Source organism: Prenolepis imparis, unplaced genomic scaffold, assembly GCF_030444845.1.
Source record: "Prenolepis imparis isolate NDT839.2.m4 unplaced genomic scaffold, iyPreImpa1.0 SCAF_13, whole genome shotgun sequence".
Taxonomy (NCBI): domain Eukaryota; kingdom Metazoa; phylum Arthropoda; class Insecta; order Hymenoptera; family Formicidae; genus Prenolepis; species Prenolepis imparis.
Window position 1 is genome coordinate 3,474,819 of NW_028141171.1, and position 19,922 is coordinate 3,494,740.

At 31.0% G+C, this 19,922-nt stretch overlaps 2 protein-coding genes across 3 annotated transcripts in view; both read right to left on the reverse strand.

Annotated features, from left to right (window-relative positions):
- Positions 1-21: 21 nt before the first annotated feature.
- Positions 22-6,623, reverse strand: LOC145944397 (serine hydrolase BPHL-like). Of its 2 annotated transcripts, none has more exons than XM_083052695.1 (6): positions 6,354-6,488; positions 4,698-4,811; positions 2,984-3,074; positions 1,025-1,345; positions 395-650; positions 22-305 (listed from the first exon to the last, which is right to left on the reverse strand). In XM_083052695.1, exons 2-6 carry the CDS (start codon positions 4,722-4,724, stop codon positions 203-205), a joined length of 798 nt encoding a protein of 265 aa, XP_082908821.1. In that variant the 5' UTR covers positions 4,725-4,811; positions 6,354-6,488; the 3' UTR covers positions 22-202. The 2 variants fall into 2 exon arrangements, with proteins under 2 accessions (XP_082908821.1, XP_082908820.1); XM_083052694.1 differs by lacking the exon at positions 6,354-6,488 and adding an exon at positions 6,548-6,623 and having other exon boundaries at positions 23-305.
- A 7,361-nt stretch (positions 6,624-13,984) lies between these two features.
- Nrm (neuromusculin) overlaps positions 13,985-19,922 on the reverse strand; it is a 246,140-nt gene continuing 240,202 nt past the window's right edge. Inside the window, exons 22-23 of the mRNA XM_083052589.1 lie at positions 19,011-19,903; positions 13,985-14,122 (exon numbers count right to left, since the gene is read on the reverse strand). Of these exons, the coding sequence (XP_082908715.1) occupies positions 19,013-19,903 (891 nt within the window). The 3' untranslated portion in view covers positions 13,985-14,122; positions 19,011-19,012. The remainder of the gene's footprint in view (positions 14,123-19,010; positions 19,904-19,922) is intronic.

A 19,922-nucleotide genomic window follows, 5' to 3' on the forward strand; every position in this document is an offset into this window, starting at 1 on the left:
ATATTCAGTTTATTATACATATTAAAAAGTATTCAGTGTATTGCACATATAATAATATATATATAATCTGCTCTGTCTTGCAAAGAATGCATAAATTATATAAACCTGCCACCATATATAAAATATGTAAATATATAATTGTAAATACACTATATATAATTGACAATACAAATTGTAAATTCAAATTATCACAACATATTCATTATATTTTTGACTGACCAATGATGAAATCCATCACCAAATTATTGAACTCTTCAAAATATTTTAAGTGAAGATTATGTGGGCCATTTTCGAAAATATGCATTCTGTAATACAAAATAAATTTATATGTTAATTATAATAACAAAATTGCGTAGATCACCTTTGATTGTTTCGAAATTATAAAAGTACAAACTTTGAATTGGCGATATTTTGCTTTAGATACGGCGCATGGTCTGGTAAAACCATCATGTCTTTATCTCCATGAATAATCAATGTTGGACATTTTATTTTCGATAAAGCCTGTTTGCACAGGTCACCATTTTGTTTTTCGTATAATTTTACTGTAGTGTTTACTGAATCCGAAATCATCTTTCTAAAGTAATCCTCGCCATAAATTTGTATTAGCAATATTCTCCTTTTTTCCGACCACTTGTTGATGTCTCTCATGCCTAGACAATACCTAATATTTAAAACAAATTATCCGAACAAAAAAGAAAAATGATATATTTAACGCAATCGCGATAAAAAGATAGCAAAATATCTTATACTTTGTACATTTTAACTAGTTAAACAATATTTCTAGAAATTTGAACAGTTTTTGTGACTCTTGACAAAAGTGATTTCCTAAAATCTTAATTATTTTAGCAAATTATGACGTTTTATGAATTTTAACGTCATTTTACTATTATATTATATATATATTTTACAAATATCAATATTATGCTATATTATAAATATTATTATAAATTATATTATTATTAAAAAGTAAAAGATAAGAAAAATCTTTTCTTTAAATATTGCAAATGAAATAAAATACTCGTACTTTCATATATATTTATCTCGTTCGGGTGAAAATATGCACATGCAGCAAGGACCACCATCTTACGAATGCTCTCAGGATACATTGAAGCAAGTAGAAGCGATGTGATGCCGCCGGCGCTCCAGCCGATCAGAGAAAATTTCGAGTAGCCCAGAGTCCGCATCAGATTATGAGCCCATACGGCGTCGCGTTGAAAGAAATCGTCCGGAAAAGTCCTGTTGGGTGGTCGCGATTTTCCATAACCGGGTGGGTCCCACGCCACTATGGTCAGTTTGTCTGCATTTAGATTTTCGATCTGCGGCTTAAAATCAGTCCACGCCGTTCCTGAAACATATAGTTTGATACCTAAAAAATTTCTACATTTGCAATCGTTTCAATTCTAAAATCAAATAACATTTATATTGATTTATCCTAAATTTGATCAAGACTTTAACAATTATTAACGTTACATTTTTGCATTAAAATATTATAAATCGATAGTAGTATAAATAATTTAAAAAAATAGTTTATAAAATATAATAATAATAAAAAAATAAGGAAAGAAGAAAGAGAAGAGGCAATTTATATACAAAATTTATATACAAAGTGTTTCAGGAGGAATGGTCAGTATTCTAGGACATGATTGTACATATATCAATTTAAGAAAAAAAATTTATATAAATATGTGTTCTATTCTGGTCAGTTAAAAAGATATAACGTGTCCAATTTTATGAACGAATACATTTATTAACTTACAAGGAACACTCCTGCAGTGTTACCACTGTATTTAAAAATGCTTATATTTTTGAATAGTACTTATTCTAAATATCACCATGGTATATGAATATATGCATGTCATACTCCTAAAATGAAAAAAAGAGGAAAGAAAAGAAGTTGAAAATCGATATTCAAAGTAGAATTCCAGCAGCCTGTAAACAGGTAATCTAAACGATACTAATCCAAGTAACCTACACTAATTAAAAGATCACATCTAGGACTACAATATTTGTTTGAGATACCAATCGATATAAGCCTAGAGTAATGCACTAGGAGTCGGAAAAATTTCAAAATTTTTACACTAGATTATTTTCATTTAAATATTTTAAATGAATGAAAAAAAAGATGTGATCTTTCAATTAGTATGGGTTACACGGTTGAGTATCGTCTAAATCACTTGTTTACGAGCTGTTGGAATTCTAATTTGATATCGATTTTCGACTTTTTTTCTTTCCTCTTTTTTTTCCATTTCGGGAACGAATGGCATGTACCATGGTAATACTTATATGTTAGGATAAGTACGATTCAAAATTATAAACACTTTTAAAATACAGAGATAACACCGCGGGAGTGTCCCTTGTTAGTAGAACTAAGTGCTATGAAATAATTTCGCGTGGATTTATTGAAATGGTCTATCCTATATATATATATAATTTTTATATTATTATTTGTGTTATTATTAATTATTCATAATAAACTTGCGTTTATTGCATTATTTTATTTTTGGCGATTTTAAAAACATATGTGACAATTTTGTAATAAAATTTTTCTCCAAAAAATATATATTAAAAAAGGTATATATATATTTAGAGAAAAAATTATGATAGAATTGTTGCATACGTTTTTCACATCATTAAAAATATAATGCCGTAAGAAATGCGCAGGTTTACTTCGGATGATTGAAAAATATAAACAATAATAAGAACAAAAGTAATAAAATAATAACGAGAAATAATAAAAAGAAGGTAGATAAAATTATTTGGTGAGAAAATAATTTTAAGAGTGTCACAATTTTTTTCACTCGCTAAAATTAAAATGATGCAGGAAACGCTGTCTTTTGTCTTCTATCGAACAGTTCAAACATTATACCGCGTGTGTGAATATTTGTAAACTTTCGAATGGATGGCAGCTAGTGTCAAAAATGTGCTCCGAAAGGATTTATCTCTCTCTGAAAGAATCCGAATTATTTATTATACACGCACTTACCTAATACGCCAGGTAATAATAACACCGGATGATCACCTCTGCCGACTCTGACGTAATTTATTTCCATGCCGTCCACTTTGATTTTTCGTTCCTTTTATATAAACAATACTCCTTTTAGGATGATTGTCAGTATGTGATTGTCAGTATTTGAAAGTCATTAATCAGTTCAGTATAGTGAACCAGAAATCAACGTTTTGTTCCAAAACTGATGAGAGCTAATAACTTCGTATTTTATATAAAAGCTTATCTAAAAGCGATTTTTTGTTGTTGATGGCGAAAAAGTCGGTGTCGAAATTTAAAAATTGAAAATGACGGATCTAATATGCCTGATTAATTCTGTTATTCTCTAAAGGCAGTTTTGAATATTTTTCTATTGTTTGATACATAATTAATAATAAAAGTTCGTTGAGAATGAAGCCTAGACCCTTCATAGTACGTGCGGTGTTGAGAATTTACTCCTCAACAGAGTGAGAAGAATAAGTCTGTCTTTTCACTTTGTTAAGGAGTAAATTCTCAACATCACCCTTTAGAGAATAACAAAATTAGTTTGCCATACTGGATCCGTCATATTTATATATACGTCATATGTATATTAGAATTTTTCAAATTTGACTCCAGATTTATAATTATTGATTCAAAAAATATGGCTATATCAAATTTCATGCAAATCCGTTGAAAATTGGTAAAGCTTAGTAGATTCATAGGCCGGTATTCATAGTCGTTCTTATATTTAAGACTGTCTTAAGTACAATCTTAAGATGTGATTAACCAATCACAGAGCCGTATTTGCATCTTAAGACATTACTTAAGCCTAGAGATACTATAACAGAAATCGCGCGCGGTAAATGCGTTAACGATTTCTGATTGGCTCCCATTCGCTCGGGGTATAACCGGAAGTGTGAGAGAGAAAGATATATATAACTATAACAAAGAAAGCCTAGCCGATTTAACCTGTCACCTGTAAAAAGAAAACAGCCTCGGTTGATCAATTGTCGTATTCTGTTTTGTAAAGAGTAATTTATATAGAACTTTTATTTTTACTTATATAATTATTCTATAATTTGCATATATTTTTCTACGAGTCCAAATTCCATTCTTAAATTATATTTATAATAATACATAATGTACATATATATATATATATATATATATATATATGTATAGAAAACATAATATGTATATATACATACATAATATATATACATATGTATATAATATATATAATAACAATATATAATTTCTTAATAGTCTCAATTTGTATTACCTAAGCTTACATGGAAAAACTGATGAAATATATATGCTTGTAAGTTTTTTTTAAATATATTGTGTTTTAATATTTATTATTCACATTTTTACATGAAAAAATATCAATAATTTCAAATGAAAACTATATATATCGTATTCTTGCATTTATTCAACAATAAAAATAAACCGCTATCGAAAACGTCATATCCGATATCCGGTTTTACCCCACGACGGCACATTTGCCGATCTCTGTCATAGTATCTCTACTTAAGACAGTCTTGAAATAAGAACGGACTTTGAATACCGACCATAGTGCTCATATATGAGTAATTACCAGTTGTGGCATTTTTTTTGCTCATATATGAATCATTACATAATCAGTGAACTGACTAAAATGGCAGATCGAAACGACAAATAACGAGATCTACTATTTGATATTTATACATTTGTAATATTTTTTATTACGTACCTCGATTTCACGAGTTTTATTCGCCATCGCTGATAGTTGTCGAATCGACAGAGCTGTTCTCCTGAACTCTGTGGTTCTCCACAATGTAAACGCGAAACGAACATACGGGTTTGTCTACATATTGAACATTGTACGACTGATTAGCTTGGAATAAATCAAGATTTATCGCTGAAAGCAATTATTATGTATATATATACTCGTCAAAAAAATTATCGCAACTATCCGACCAGGAACTTCCCCGTAGTGTCCATCGGATAATGCTAATGTTGGCGGTAATTGAATACATAGGTGTAGGCAAAAATGCATAGGTAACTTTGATATGCTGTAACTTCACGACAAAAAATCGTACGGTATTCCATTTTTTTAAAAATTTGTAGAGAAAAGTCCATATTTTACGATAGTTATGATGATATTTGCGAAAAAAATTTAGTACACTCCGTAGAGTTCGTCAAACTATGCAATTTTTTGAAAAGAAAACACGTCCCTCCTTTTAAAGGGACGGTGAAAGGGGGAGAGAATAAAATCAAAATCGAACGAAAGTTCCTTAAAGTAGAGACTTTATCCTTTAAAATAAAAAAAAAAATTTTTGAAATACGACAATTTTTCGCGGAGATACGCTTATTTAAATTTATGCTAAATTTTGATATTAATTACGTGTTGCAATAATTTTTTTGACGAGTATATATATATCAGTTTATTTTCATTATTATTTACATATCAGGTTATACTAGTTATACTACTTATACTAGTTAAGGTAAATGACTATAACTTCGTCATGCTAACGATGTGCATGCATTATGACCTCAAAATAAGTATTATATAGGTTGTTTTTCCTATGGAGGGAATTATTTATCGGGTAAAATGAATTTATCACTTTAGAAAGTGTATCAAATGTATTATAAACTATTGATAGTTATAACAAAAAAGTAGTTTTTTTGAACCTCTATTTTGTACCTAATTTCGTCAGAAAAAATGTTTCGTTTTTAACTTCGTCACTCCGTGTACATAATTCCGTCATAGAATATTGTGTAGTTTTCAACTCGTCACTACGTAATTCTGTCAATTGGACTAGAGCGTTTAAATATGGGGTGTATAAAAGAAAATTAATTTTATCACAAATAATGACTCTTTATTAATCAGTCTTGTTTAAATACTTACTCACAAATAACAGAATTTTTTTTCTTACATCTATTACCTCCGTTATTTAAGTATCATTAATCAACGTTTAAGTATAAAATATATAAAACATAAATTATTATATATAAGCGTTTTTATATTAATTTGTTACATTATTTTGATAAAAAAAATAGTTTTTTTTAAAAATAATATTTTTTTTTTTTTTTTTTACAAACAATAATAGTTGGTAGTATTCAAGGATAGAATAAGTGAACGCTGGAGTAAAATGACGTTTGTTTGTTTTTTTCTTAGACTTTAATTAATAAAATGTATTTGACGAAGTTATATATCCACACGAGTAAAAACCACATGTATCTAATTTCGTCATACCGAATTGACATCTCAAAAATTGAAGATTACTTTGATAAACGCAAGATAATTCTATGACGAAATTTAATCTTAGTATTGTAAACTCTATTAGCGTCTTTGAAAAAATTATTTTAAAAAATCAAAATACTTTTTACACATGTAAAAACTTACAATCACTCCGTAAGCATTCTCACTTAATTTCGTCAGTGTGACGAAATAAGAGACACAAGGCAATTTAAGGACACATAATTTTGTCACCCACTTTATTTAAATAAATAATGTGAAAACTTGAATGAAAATTTTTTCTATACTTTATCCAAACTTAATTTATGTAAAATCATGAACACAAAACTGAATTTACTTACCAATCGAAATCTGAAACCTTAAGACACGGTCGCTCGTCACTAGATCTTGTGCGCGACTGTCACTACTCATTATCAGTGGCGCTTGTGGCGACTCCGGGTTAGGATAAACGTATATATTTTTACTTTTTATGCGTCTTTCGGTTCAAATGTTCCGTATTGAGACGATGAAAAGTGTTCAAATCGTTTCAAATCGGAAAATATAGTCGATATGCGCGAGATTGCTTAATTTATTTAATTTTAAGAAGCCTGACGAAATTTTCCCCGCTGATGAAGTTATAGCCATTTACCTTATACTAGTTATACTAGTTATACTAGTTAAGGTTAGAATACAGACTTTTGCTTAACGCATAAACATATCCCTGGTAGAAATTTTGATTTCGCGTTTGCATGGCACTGACCAGCGTGCCATACTTCATTTCAGGAGCTAGCATGGGACGCTGGTAAGCACAATCTTCGAATCGTCACGTTTTGCCCGCTGGCGCCACAACTTTGAAAAATTTGGCATGGTCCTGGCATGGCGCTAATAGTAAGACTTGCGTCCATTCAATTTTATAATGAATGTCACGCATTTATAAATCAGGCGCAAGCATGGTCCTGATATGTATCTTTCCAATTCTTTTGGATAAGGCCATGGCGTGGCAAACTTGCATGGTGCTGACAAGTGTCGCGGCGTCGACAAGGCAATTTCTACCAGGCAGTGTTTGCTGTTATCTAAATAAAATTATATAGATGATCATCTAAATGAAATTTTGGCGTTATCTTATCTTTATATAGATAATAAAAATATGTATTATCTATATCTGCATCTTACAAGGGACATGTCACAACTGTCCGAAACCGATTTGATTCTTCTTCAAATATGTTGTTAAATACACAAATCTAAAAGACACGTATTTTTTTATATGTGCGGATATTGAGTTTTAAGGGGTGAAACACCCCTTTAAAGAAAAACGGTATTTTTCTTTAGGATCGAATATCTGGTAAACTATAAGAGGTAGAAAAAAAAGACGTACAACAAATTTTAATGGCTTGAAGAGTACTTTAAAGTTATATGAACAAAATTTTTTTATTTTGAAAAAAAAATTAAGTGATGGGGGTATTTAAAAAAAAATAAAAATAAAAAAATTTTGTTCATATAACTTTAAAGTACTCTTCAAGCCATTAAAATTTGTTGTGCGTCTTTTTTTTCTACCTCTTATACCAGATATTCGATCCTAAGAAAAATACCGTTTTTCTTTAAAGGGGTGTTTCACCCCTTAAAACTCAATATCCGCACATATAAAAAAATACGTGTCTTTTAGATTTGTGTATTTAACAACATATTTGAAGAAGAATCAAATCGGTTCCGGACAGTTGTGACATGTCCCTTGTTAGATAAAAAAAAGTGTTATCTTTACTAAATTATCTGAAATAATATTCAGATAATTTGGTTTAGAGTTTCATAGCAGATGAAAATATTTTAAGTAGTAGAACTTGAGCAGTAAACGATAAAAACTTATAAATAAAAAACCACGAATATATTTTTATATCTCTTTTATAATTTCCATTTTTTAATTTTACATTACATTTTTATTTATTTACATTTTTTAACTGTTTACACAAGCGATTTTAAAAATAATATTATCTGGAAGTTATCTAGATGAATCGTCATATAATTTTATCTTTTATCTAGATATATTTAAAACAAAATCATCTTCATCTTATCTAAGATGAATTTACATATTTTTATCTCATCTTTATCTAGCTAATTTTAAAATCATCTAAGCACAGCACTGCTACCGGGATATACATAAGAAAATTGATTGGATCCATAAACGTATGCATAAGAAAATAAACTAATTGAATTTCTTATGCATACGCGCCATTATGCTTATGCGCCTATGCAAGTTTGTGTGTTTAGGCCTTTATACTAGTTAATAATATTTTTACGTCCGCGCGACGACTCCGCGATATCTCGAAGCGCGCAACGCAACGTCGCACACTCTCACACTCACGCCGCGAAATAACGACGCGTCTTTAAAAAAGGAAACGACAACTTTAATAAATAATAGGAAACTCAATATAGAAACGGGCAAATATAAATAATCAAAGTAATCGTTAGCGAAAGCATCCGAACGGCACGACAGCTATCAACCAAGTCTAATATGGCGCTGTTAAACAACAACGCGTCAGTTGTTAACAAACAACCCCCTTGACGATGATCTCCCGGAAACGCTAGGGGATGCAATCCAGGGACGTAACAATATTATTATTATTATAAAATAAATACTAATGAAAAAATTATTTTGAATGCAATTTTCCCTTTTCTGAGTAAGTTGATCTCTCATGGGATATTGAGAAGTAAATGTAATGCATTGTATACAACAAAATTTTATTGGACGTTACACGTTAACAATAAAGGCGACGCAAATGTAATCCTCTTAATATTACATAAATCTACACTTTTCTTATAAAATTGAACATCTCTAATATGTTGTCTTTCTCTTTATTAATATTTCCAAATCTTTTAAATGCACTGTTTTATTATTTTAGTATTCTCTCTGCATACAACGATGCGTATCAAAAAGAAATGGCTGAAATCCGAAAAAATTGTCATACGTATACTTTCAATGTAAAAAAATATGTAATTCGTGCTTCTTGCTTCCTGTGTATAACTGGGTATTTTACGTATGTCTAATACATTTTTTTTCGAAGAACTTTTATTGTTATTTATACTTTTCACACTTTGCACACGTCTTTTTTAATTACACACAGTTCAACAAAAAATAATTTCTTTCGAACAAGACTAGTCATTTTGCGTAATTTTTTTTTTTAATGCGATTCCAGTTTCTAAATTATTTCATTACGTCACAATTTTGAGACATTTGCAAAGAAATGTAAAATTTGCAAAATGTTTCCATAAATTTGTGCATATATAAATAAATAGCATATAAATAAATTGCATAAATAAATTGCATAAATAAATTGCATAAATAAATTGCATAAATATATTGCATATAAATAAATTGCATAAATAAATTGCATAAATTGCATATATAAATTTTTGTATATATAAATTTTCGCAAAAATGCAAATATTTATAAATTTTCAGCTGGGTATCTATATAATTTTACTATTTTAAATTTATCAATTTTAACATCGAATTCGTATTTAGCGATTTAAAAACTGTCAAATAAATAAATATAATTAAAAACTATATATTTGATATATTTTCAATAATTAATTTCGCATTTTTTCTACAATATATTTTACACATTTAATTATGAATATTTTATTAATTATAATTGACACAAGAAATTCTTTTTGAGAAGAAAATATCCGAAATATCTAATGACATACTTAATTTTAATTGCAATAAATTTTTTCAAAACGTCACATACTGTAAGAAAATATATGAAAATTTTGGCAACTTTAACTGCAAATTTCTCAAAATTGTAACGTGATGGAGCAATTATAGCATATCGGAATCGTATTTAATGTGTGAAAAAAAAATTATGTAAAGTAATTAGTATTATTCCAGTGCTTGTTTTTTGTCGAACAGTGGTATCTCTCATTTGTCTTCGGGGATCTCTGTGTAAATATGTTACAAATAATCGACCACTATTATTGTGGAATTTAGGAAAATGATCATCGGGAACTTCATAAGTGTGTTCCGTTAAATCTATACACATACTCTAACGCTTATTCAAATTTTATTATATGCGATATTTTTACGGTTCTTCTTAAACGCTTGTGTGGGATCACGATTTGCGATTTACTAATCAATATCAACGTATGTATACAATTACACGCGTTACAAACTATTCAATTCACCGAGCAACAGTTCATAGAGTTCATGGTGTTTCGAATATAAAAAGTGGTGAAAAAACGCTTTACACTCTCTCCTAAGCGTAAGTTATACACATAATACGTCCATACAAGTTAGTTTAGTTGCATACGGTTTAGATGGCTAGTCTTGAACAAGTGTGTATAAGGTATGTATTTATGTCGTCGTCGGCTGGACGTGTGTTTTGCGATTCTTAAATTAAGTTCCAAACACTTTTGAAACTTTCTTTACGCTCTTTTATAGAGGGAGACTATTTTTATTTTACATTTTACGTTAACGAGACTGTGCGAGGGGTATCTTGCGAAAGCGTAGGATATATTAATTGACGATTAATAATTCCGACCGCAAAGCCAACAAATAATTATAAATATTGGATAATTCAAATAAAATCGGGTCGTTAGCCACAAAATTCCGGCGAGCAACGTGTTTTCGATTAAAGGGGATCAAATCGATGCTATGATTATACGAGAACGGTCTTTTATAAAATTGGCAGATTGATATTGGCAGTATTGTACCAATATAATCGGCTAAATTGAATGAGATTTCATTTTTCATAAACTCTGTGTGTATATGTGTGCAATCGTCGGCATAATATATGCATATTTGCAATGACGATAATAAACCATTGTAAACAGTCGAATGTCGAATGAATATTTCATGTGAATTGGATATCGATGAAAGAAATATCCTCTTGTTTCATCATTTCATTCAAGTAATTTTCGTGCAACTTTAAAAAGCTTAATTGTCTCTGATGCAGTTACGTTTCGTCCCGTTCATCCTGCAAAATTGCTGCAAAATACACATCTCAAACTTCAGTTAAACTTTAATTAAACTTAACATTTTCAGTGTAAGAGCTTTCAGAAGCAATAAAACATGGGAAAAGTATGTATGCCTTTTTTATCAGGTGGAACAGTAGGATGACAAACGCATTTCTACAAAATTGTTTAAAAGAGAAAATGATTATCTTATTAACAATTGGTCGAAGAAGTTAGGAGCCATCCAATCGTGCACTTACATTCTCAATAAGTGTAGAAAAACTCATGATGTATAGAAAATTTATCACATGTGTTTGCATATTATATATATATTATATATAATACATTATATATTATATTATATATTTTGTATTATATATTTTATTATATATAATATATTATATTATATATATTATATATTATATATATTTATATTATATAATTTATTGGATATAATATATACTTATTTTTCGTTTGCAATTTTTTTACAGATTCTTTGATAAAGAATAAGTTAATTTTTTCACAATGAAAGTTTGATGGATACCCACCTTTTTCATAATTTGCATATTATTACAAATTTTTATAGTCGAAATTAAAATTTAAAAATGTTAAAATTGCTTAATTTCAACTAGATTGCATTTCGGCGGAATTCTAAAATCTGGAAAACCTTGCAAAATTTGAATATATCGAAAAGATATAAAAAGGAGGATGACGTTAAATCGAATTTCTTTGGTAAAATTGACTTTAAATTGATGAAAGTAAATATGAAAGAAGATACTGCGAGGATTCTAGAGAGAAATTTGCGACACCCGGTATATACATATATCAATGAATGGCGAATTTCGGAGGCAAAGCGACACGATTGAATCGCAAAAATACGCGTGTAAAAGATACGAGAGATATAAAAAGAGAAACAAAATCCAAAAGGGATGCTGAAACGAATGAAAAAATACGATAAGGCGTATTACATGAAAGCGCGAGTCTCGTTCCGTCTAAATCTAAATATATGTTTGCGATAAACGAAATACAAATAATCATCAATCGAAATCGTGTAGGCGATCAAATCTCGATTTACAAACTGTAATTTTATTACAGGGTATCATCGAGAAAATCGTGCGCATTTTTTTTACATTATACATGTAACTTACGATTGATATCTCAAACAAATCATCCACGATCGAATGATGAGGATAATGACGATAATATTAATTAACGGTTATAAAGATATATTATTTACAAGAAGATCATGATTTCATTACTGAACTATGTTTATATAGATGATAGCATTCGATTTACAATCGATATCTGTATATGAACAACATAGTTCAGTCTTGTAACTTACAAATTTACAAACGCATGTAGGAAGAGATATCTGACAGTTATTATATCAACAAAATTATATACTCTAACGCCGCTTATTAATAATTATATGTATAACAATAATATGATAATATGGAACGGAGCTAAAAGATTAATTATATTTGGCTGCGATATGTTTCATTTTTCTTTTTTAAATTCCATTATTTAACAATTTATTCTTGTTTTTTTTTATCGTCATGGCTCGCACGTTATTCCGATAATAATTTGATCCCAGAACACATGTCGATAGTTTATATAAATATACATCGTATCAATAATATTTCGTATAAAGGTATTTATAAATTTACAAGTACATCGCAATTTCTCTTTTTGTGTGTTTTTTTTTTGTTATTTTTGCTGCATATTTTAGTGAGTTCGTCATGCTTTGGCCGATGAGGACAACGATTAATCGATCTTCAAAAACGTTCGAAACAAACGTGCGTAAATATAAAGTGAGCTGATTTCATGAGAGAAAGAATCTCCAATTTTGCATACATATGGCCGCATTTACTAAATGATAAAAAGCAGCGTAACGTAAATAATAATATCGCGTTTCACGCACGTATTATATAAAGAGAATATATTAAGCGTACATTTATCTTGTACAGACTGTTCCGGACGTTCCTGCGGCCCGAACGGGACATTGTGTAAACGTACTTGCAGATATGCGGCTATTGTGCATCTCGATTACCCGTAATGCGAGAGATTTATGGCTCTTTGGACGCGAGAGACAAACCCCGTTACTATTCGTCTCAACTAATATCTGCATGAACAGAGACTTTTAATGGAGCTACCACCTCTTTCGCAAGTGGCAAAGTTCCGGATTTCGTTAAACAAGTTGCAAATAAAAGTTAAATAAAAATGCGAGTATTATTTTGGTCTATTTCGGGAAAATTTAGATTTTATTAAATAATACGAGAATAAAAATTAAATAAAATATCAACATTATTTTTTTCTTTATTTTGTACAATTTCATCCATGAAATCTTGGATAAAGAAGTTATGTTATTTTTAAAATAAATGTGTTTTATTTAAATTTTCAAATAGCACACTTAAAAAATTCTGTATTTCGATCGAAAAGAATTCTTCTTCACATGTGTGTGTGTCTGGTTGTGTGTGTGTGTTTATGGATAGAAATCATGTTTGTGTGCAACAAACGCATTATGCGGCACAGACTGTAAATTCATTTTTTATGAGAATATTGCAATTTCATATAAATTTATTATGGCAACGCGTATCTCATAAAAATCGAATTTAGCGAGTATAACTATCAATATATATACATGTATATGTATATACATATATATATATATATATCTCTCGCTTACAAAATTGTATCTTATTTATCATTGCATTTCCCCGAGAAGGCTAGAATAGGCTGGATTGTTATTAAATAAAAAAAAAAAGGAAAGAATTAAAGCAGTTCCTCGTTATCGTCCGAAGCACCGTACATTTGCGGCCTCCTGCTCAAAAGTCGTTGCTGCTGTTGAGCCTGTTGCTGTTGCAATTGCTGCTGCTGCTGTTGCTGATTTTGTTTTTGGAGGAGCGCAATACTGGCGGCTTTATAGTTTATCGGCCCGTAAGATTTGTAGTCCACGTCCGCATAATCGAGATCCGAGAATTCCGGCTTGAAGGGCTGCGTAAAACAGAAAAACGTGACGAATATCTCGAAACGAGAAAGAAAGATCAATATTTTTTTCCAGACAACACAAATTTCTGGAAGACGTCCTGTCCTTTCGATTAAAAAAAAATTTTTTTTTTGTGTACTAAATATACAAAATTAAATAATCCCTGAGGAGTTACATTTCTTCAAAGAGGGAGATGAAAGTTAAGTTCTTATTTTTTTTCTTGAAAACTACTGATTATACAAAAAAAAAAAAAGAAATAAAAATTTTCTAAAAGAATCAAGCTTTCTAATATTTAATATTTCTAAATGATTACATTCCGGTGGGTAAAAAGTTCTAATAAAAAATTGAATAGGGATTGTTAGTTTCATCCCCTTATAACAATACGGGAAAAGTAAAAAAATACTAATAAATATTCTATTACTAAAAAAAAAGTAGAAAGTATCCACCAAATTTTATTTTTTTAACTTGTCTAAAATTTGAGAAAGAAATTGAAAACTTAATTTTCATCTCCCCTTTTGGAGGAATGTATTCTTCAAGGACGGATATAGAGAGGAGTATATATTTATATGAAAAATCTTTCTAAATTTTCGACAAAGAATTATTTCCTAAAGTTTTTCGCACTTATTTAGTAACATCTTGTATGTACATAATAAACATATATATATTTATATACAATTTTTATAATATATATATATATATATACATATGTATATATATATATATATATATATAATATATTTTATATTTTAAGATAAGATATATTTAAATAATTTAAGAGAGAGAGAGAGAGATAATTTAGATATTTAGATAATTATAAAGAGATATTTCATAAGTTTTTATAAAATTTCAAATAAGGTAAAATAAGATGTTTAGACGTCTTTTTGACTTTTGTATTGTTTGGATTCCAATTGTGTTGCGCGAAGAGATGATTACGCACACAATAGTCTCTACTAGTGGACTGTTTGCGTAAGTTTCATGTAACAGAGACCTGCTGCGCAAGCGTTTGACAAATGATCTTGGTGTACCATTTCGGGAGGTGAAGCTTTCTCGTTTGTGATCGATGTCTGTCAATTAGACAACGACGTGCCCAGGGCGGTATATACATGAGTATGGAGAGAGGTCTCATTGAAGGGCCGAGAGATTTACACAAACGAGCGTTAAACCAGCTGATCGATAATCAACTCGTTTATCGATCCCTCAGCTCGTCAATTGTTAAGATTTAAATATAGCCGTGATGAGTGTTATCGCATGCTGCATGCTATATGGACACTCCACAAGTATTAAGCTGGTATGCGTGATTCGGGATCGAGAGGATTGTGTCGTTTTAATTATTACATTCCAATTGATTCGAAGCTTTTACTGTTGCACGCAGCAATATAATAAATTTCGGTATAATTGACAATTATAAACTCATCATACGCGTAAAATACAAAAAATTTGGACGGCCATTTTTTCACGATTAACATAAAATTGTGCGATATTATTAGAGGCCGATATAGCAATATTATTAGTTATTCTTGTAATTTTTTCAAGCAATTTTTTCTCTCTTTGTTTCTCGCTACAGATATAAAATACGAATTGTATACACGCTTCTGTAATGGGATATAGAAATTTTGTACAAAGACTATATGCAAGCAAGAGTTCGAAGAATTTTTTTGCAGGAAAACAGCGCGTGCACAATAAAAAATGTATGTTCCGTAAGAGATTGAATCGTGTGGTGCAAAAAAAGCGAATTCGAGTATTCTGTATCCCTTGCGAATGGACATCTCGTATTTATGATGGTGCATTCGATTTACGTTATGCGTGTAAGCGGCGTGACATACTCCGTACAATGTACCTACAGGACGCTTGTCGGACGCCAAACTGTCCTAGTAAATGTACGTATCGCTCTTTGTCAGCTGACCCTCCTACGAACAAACATTGAGAGATATACAATTGATATGATACGCATGCAGCAATTCCTTCTCGTTGCTCGTTGCTTCGTCTCCCTTTTGTGTCATATGCCAGGATATTATATGTATATACGTTCTTAAGATAGGGAGAGACATGCAAGATATATACATAGCGACCGAGAATTGTCTTTACGATTTTAATTTGGCTTAATCGCGCGATCCAGAGTAGCGGAAAATTATTTGGCAATTTGTTTGAAGACATCAGACGAGCATAAATAATTTTTTTATTTATTTTATTTTTTTATTTAGAAAGCAAAGTTACACCGCGAGATCAGGTGAGATTAATGATCTTAATCTCATCGAAAAAATTCTCGAAATAAGAGGACTGTAAAATCCCTTTTAAGAGATTCTTAAGTGTTTGTAGAACATCCTCTAAAATTAACAAGATAATCTTTATTAAAAACGGTTATAAAAAAACGGTCATATGTTTTTTTATGCGGATCATTCATTTGGTGTTATATGATCATATTGTTGCAGCAATGTATAGTGTTACAATTTACAATTAATTTAGTCCAGGCCAATATTTGTTACTGAATGATTTTTTTAGTTTATTAGAAAAATGAATGAAGTTAATAAGTAAATAGAAAAAGATAACTCGAGCGATTTAAGAAGAAAAATATGTAATTTTAACCTAATTTAATAAGTTTATCGTTATTAATCGACCGAGGTTTTATGTCTCATACTTGATCTATATGTCTATGCTTTCTTTATAATATTTCTTTGCCTGTATGCTGTAAAATAATATACTTTTTGTTGATGTAGAAATAAATCTCATTTCGTTTACATTTTTATAAATTAAGAATATCTACACAGTTGGAAAATTTGTGTTTTCTTGTTAAAAACGATCCCCGTTAAAATTTTTGTGTTAAATATTTAACACATTCATGTGTTAAATTAACATATTGCTGTTGTGTTAATTGAACTCAAATGTTAAATTATTAAAATGACTGAAAAAAAATTTAAAAATAACACAATGTGTATTTACTTTTAATTTTACACAATAAATATGTTCGATATTATTAGTGACAAGATTTATCTGTTAAAATTTACAGAAAAAAAATGTTAATTTTACTTTATAATATAAGTGGGGATGATAAAATGTAAAATTAACAATTTTTTTTAGTTAATTTATACATTAAAACTATGTTAATTTAACACAAAATTTATTTTAAGTTTACTTGAAGTTTGCATTAATTTTATGTTAAAATATTAACACAATATTCGTGTCATCATTTAACATATCCGTATTATGTTAAATTAACACAAAAATTTCTGTGGACCGTTTAGGAAATGTGATATTTGTTAAATTTAACACAAATTTTTCAACTGTGTACTACTAATTTTTAGAGGAAGGTTAGACCTTTAAAACCTCTCATCTTCTTCTTTTAAGATAAGAGTCCTTTTGGCGTCTATTTCGGAATAGACAAAAAATAAACATTTCTAAAATATATGGAAAATTTTAAAAATAAGAATACAATTTTTTTCAGTGCAGCATCGTTCTGTATTCCGTTAATTTTTTAATATTTCAAAATAATCTCTATTATTTTTTTTCGAATTTGTTTTTTTTTATAACGATCCGGTATTATTTAAAAGTCTACAGAAATGGACTCCACAAATGGAAATATATAGAAAATATAAAAACAAACCGCGTAGTTTAAAAGTACACACTATATTGATATATGTATGTTTACTATACTGTATACTGTATCTGTATATATATAGAACATCTCAAATTTTGATAGTCTTAAATTTGGCAGATATCCGCTCGTTATTATTAATCAAGTTTTTCGAGATATTTTGTTACATTGGCTGTAGCTATATATACACATATCAAATTGGATAGTTCACTTGGTCACGTAAATCTCACATACTTGGTCGCGCATCTATTATTTGCACACTCTGTTCATTTCATCAATTTTGTACGAATGTAGGGACGTTCAAATAGACATCATTTATTTATTTATTTTTTTTTTGCGTGTTGCACCTATTCGTTATTTTTTTTTGTTCGTTCAATGGAACTTTACAGATACGCACACACAAAGCTGTTTTCTTTTGGCGGATTGGAGATATTTTTGGATTGAATTTTAAATATTGAAAATATATCCCAGCGTGTGTCATCTCTCGATCGACTGTAGGACGAGCGATCTGTTCGCGTGTCGCATGCAGTAATGTTTTATGTCGTTCAACATTACCGCCGATTTTTTTTTGTTAACATAAAGGTTTATCGCAATATTGATTTACAGCGTGCGGTTTGTCAAAGAGCAATCGCGGAAATAGCTAATAGAATTCAAAAAGTTATATCGTGAATAAAAGTTTATGTATAACGTTGTCGACAGTTTCGCTTCGAAACATTAAATCGTCGAAAATAATATTTTTGTCTAGAACAAAGGATGTTATATTTTATATTGATATTTTAATGTCGATGTTTTATGATTATATTAAGAGCTAGCTATCAATGAGAGAGATATTGTGATAATATGTGTAATTTTTTCACGGTATCAGAATTATTTTCTTACAAGCTTGTGAAAATTGATATGCCGCTGTTAATTAAAAAATGTAAGAAGAGAAGATATCTCTAAAATTGCTTCTGAAGATCGAACAAATGCAGATAAACGTAAGCAGTGAAGCTAAAGATTATACAAGACGAAATTAGGACACGAGATCAGCATTAGGAGCAGAGAAACAGAGTAAGCAGAGAGTTGAAGAAGAAGATATATATGTCCTACCTTATACAACATACGACGTACCTAGAGAACATTTTAAGGAATATGTCCGGCACGCGATAGGTGCGTTACCTTTAAATACGTAGCAGCGAGCCTCGGAGCCTTAAAACAGACAAATTGCCACGGCATATTCTCCTCGGAGAAAAGACGAGTAGGCACCGCAGGCAGGTAGATAGGGAGGGAAGAGATCAGCAGGGCTCTGCTGCTGCAGGTCCACTAACCTTTAGACATCGATCTCCTGACCGACATCCCGGAAGTGAAGCTCGGCGTACTGCATTATCGTAGGCGCGGAGGGTGCACGGACGTCATTGACTTGATTGCTGCCTGTCGACAGCCTCGTCTTCGACATATTGTTGCGACTTTCGTCCACGTCTGTCGCGAATTGCGACGTGTTGTTGCAACGATTCGACTGACGATCCCACGACGGTGGTTGTTGCTGTTGTTGCTGCGGCTGTTGCTGCTGCTGATGTTGTTGTTGCTGCTGATGCTGACGCGCCACCGCCGAATTGGCTCTGTGATAGTCGGTGGAGCACTCCACGTCCATGTCGTCCATGTCGTCCTCGTAGTAATGCGGATACGAGATTTTGTACATCGTTTCGGACGCGTCCAGGTCCGAGATCTGGTGGAAGCTGGTCTCGCAGTCGGAGGGTGTGACACCGTTGAAAGTGGTGTCGTTACGTCGCGATGGAACGTCCCCTCTTTGTCGACTCTGCTTCGACTTGCTCCGATCGCCCGACGTACGCTCGTGCTTCCGGTACTTCCGGTTACGCTCATTTCGCCGATTCGTCGACGAGTGTCGACGCGACGACGACGACTGCCTCGCGTCGTGGTTGCCGTAAGTCTGTTGCTGTTGCTGATGATGCTCCTCGTCTCGAGACAAGTGATTATCGGTCGTGGTGGCCTCGTGATGCACCAGAGTGGACGGCCGACTGTTGTTAGTAGTGTGGACGAGGGAGGTTTGCAGGGGACTAACTATCGAGGGATGGTAGAGGTTGCGCGTTAGTGGCAGTGTTAGTTGGTTCGAACTGTTGCTCGGTAAGGGGTAGCTGTACTGCTGCATCTCCTGCCGATGCTGCTGCTGGTAGTGTTCTTTGTAGTTGTATAGGCTGTCGGTCTGCAACAGGCACGGTTAG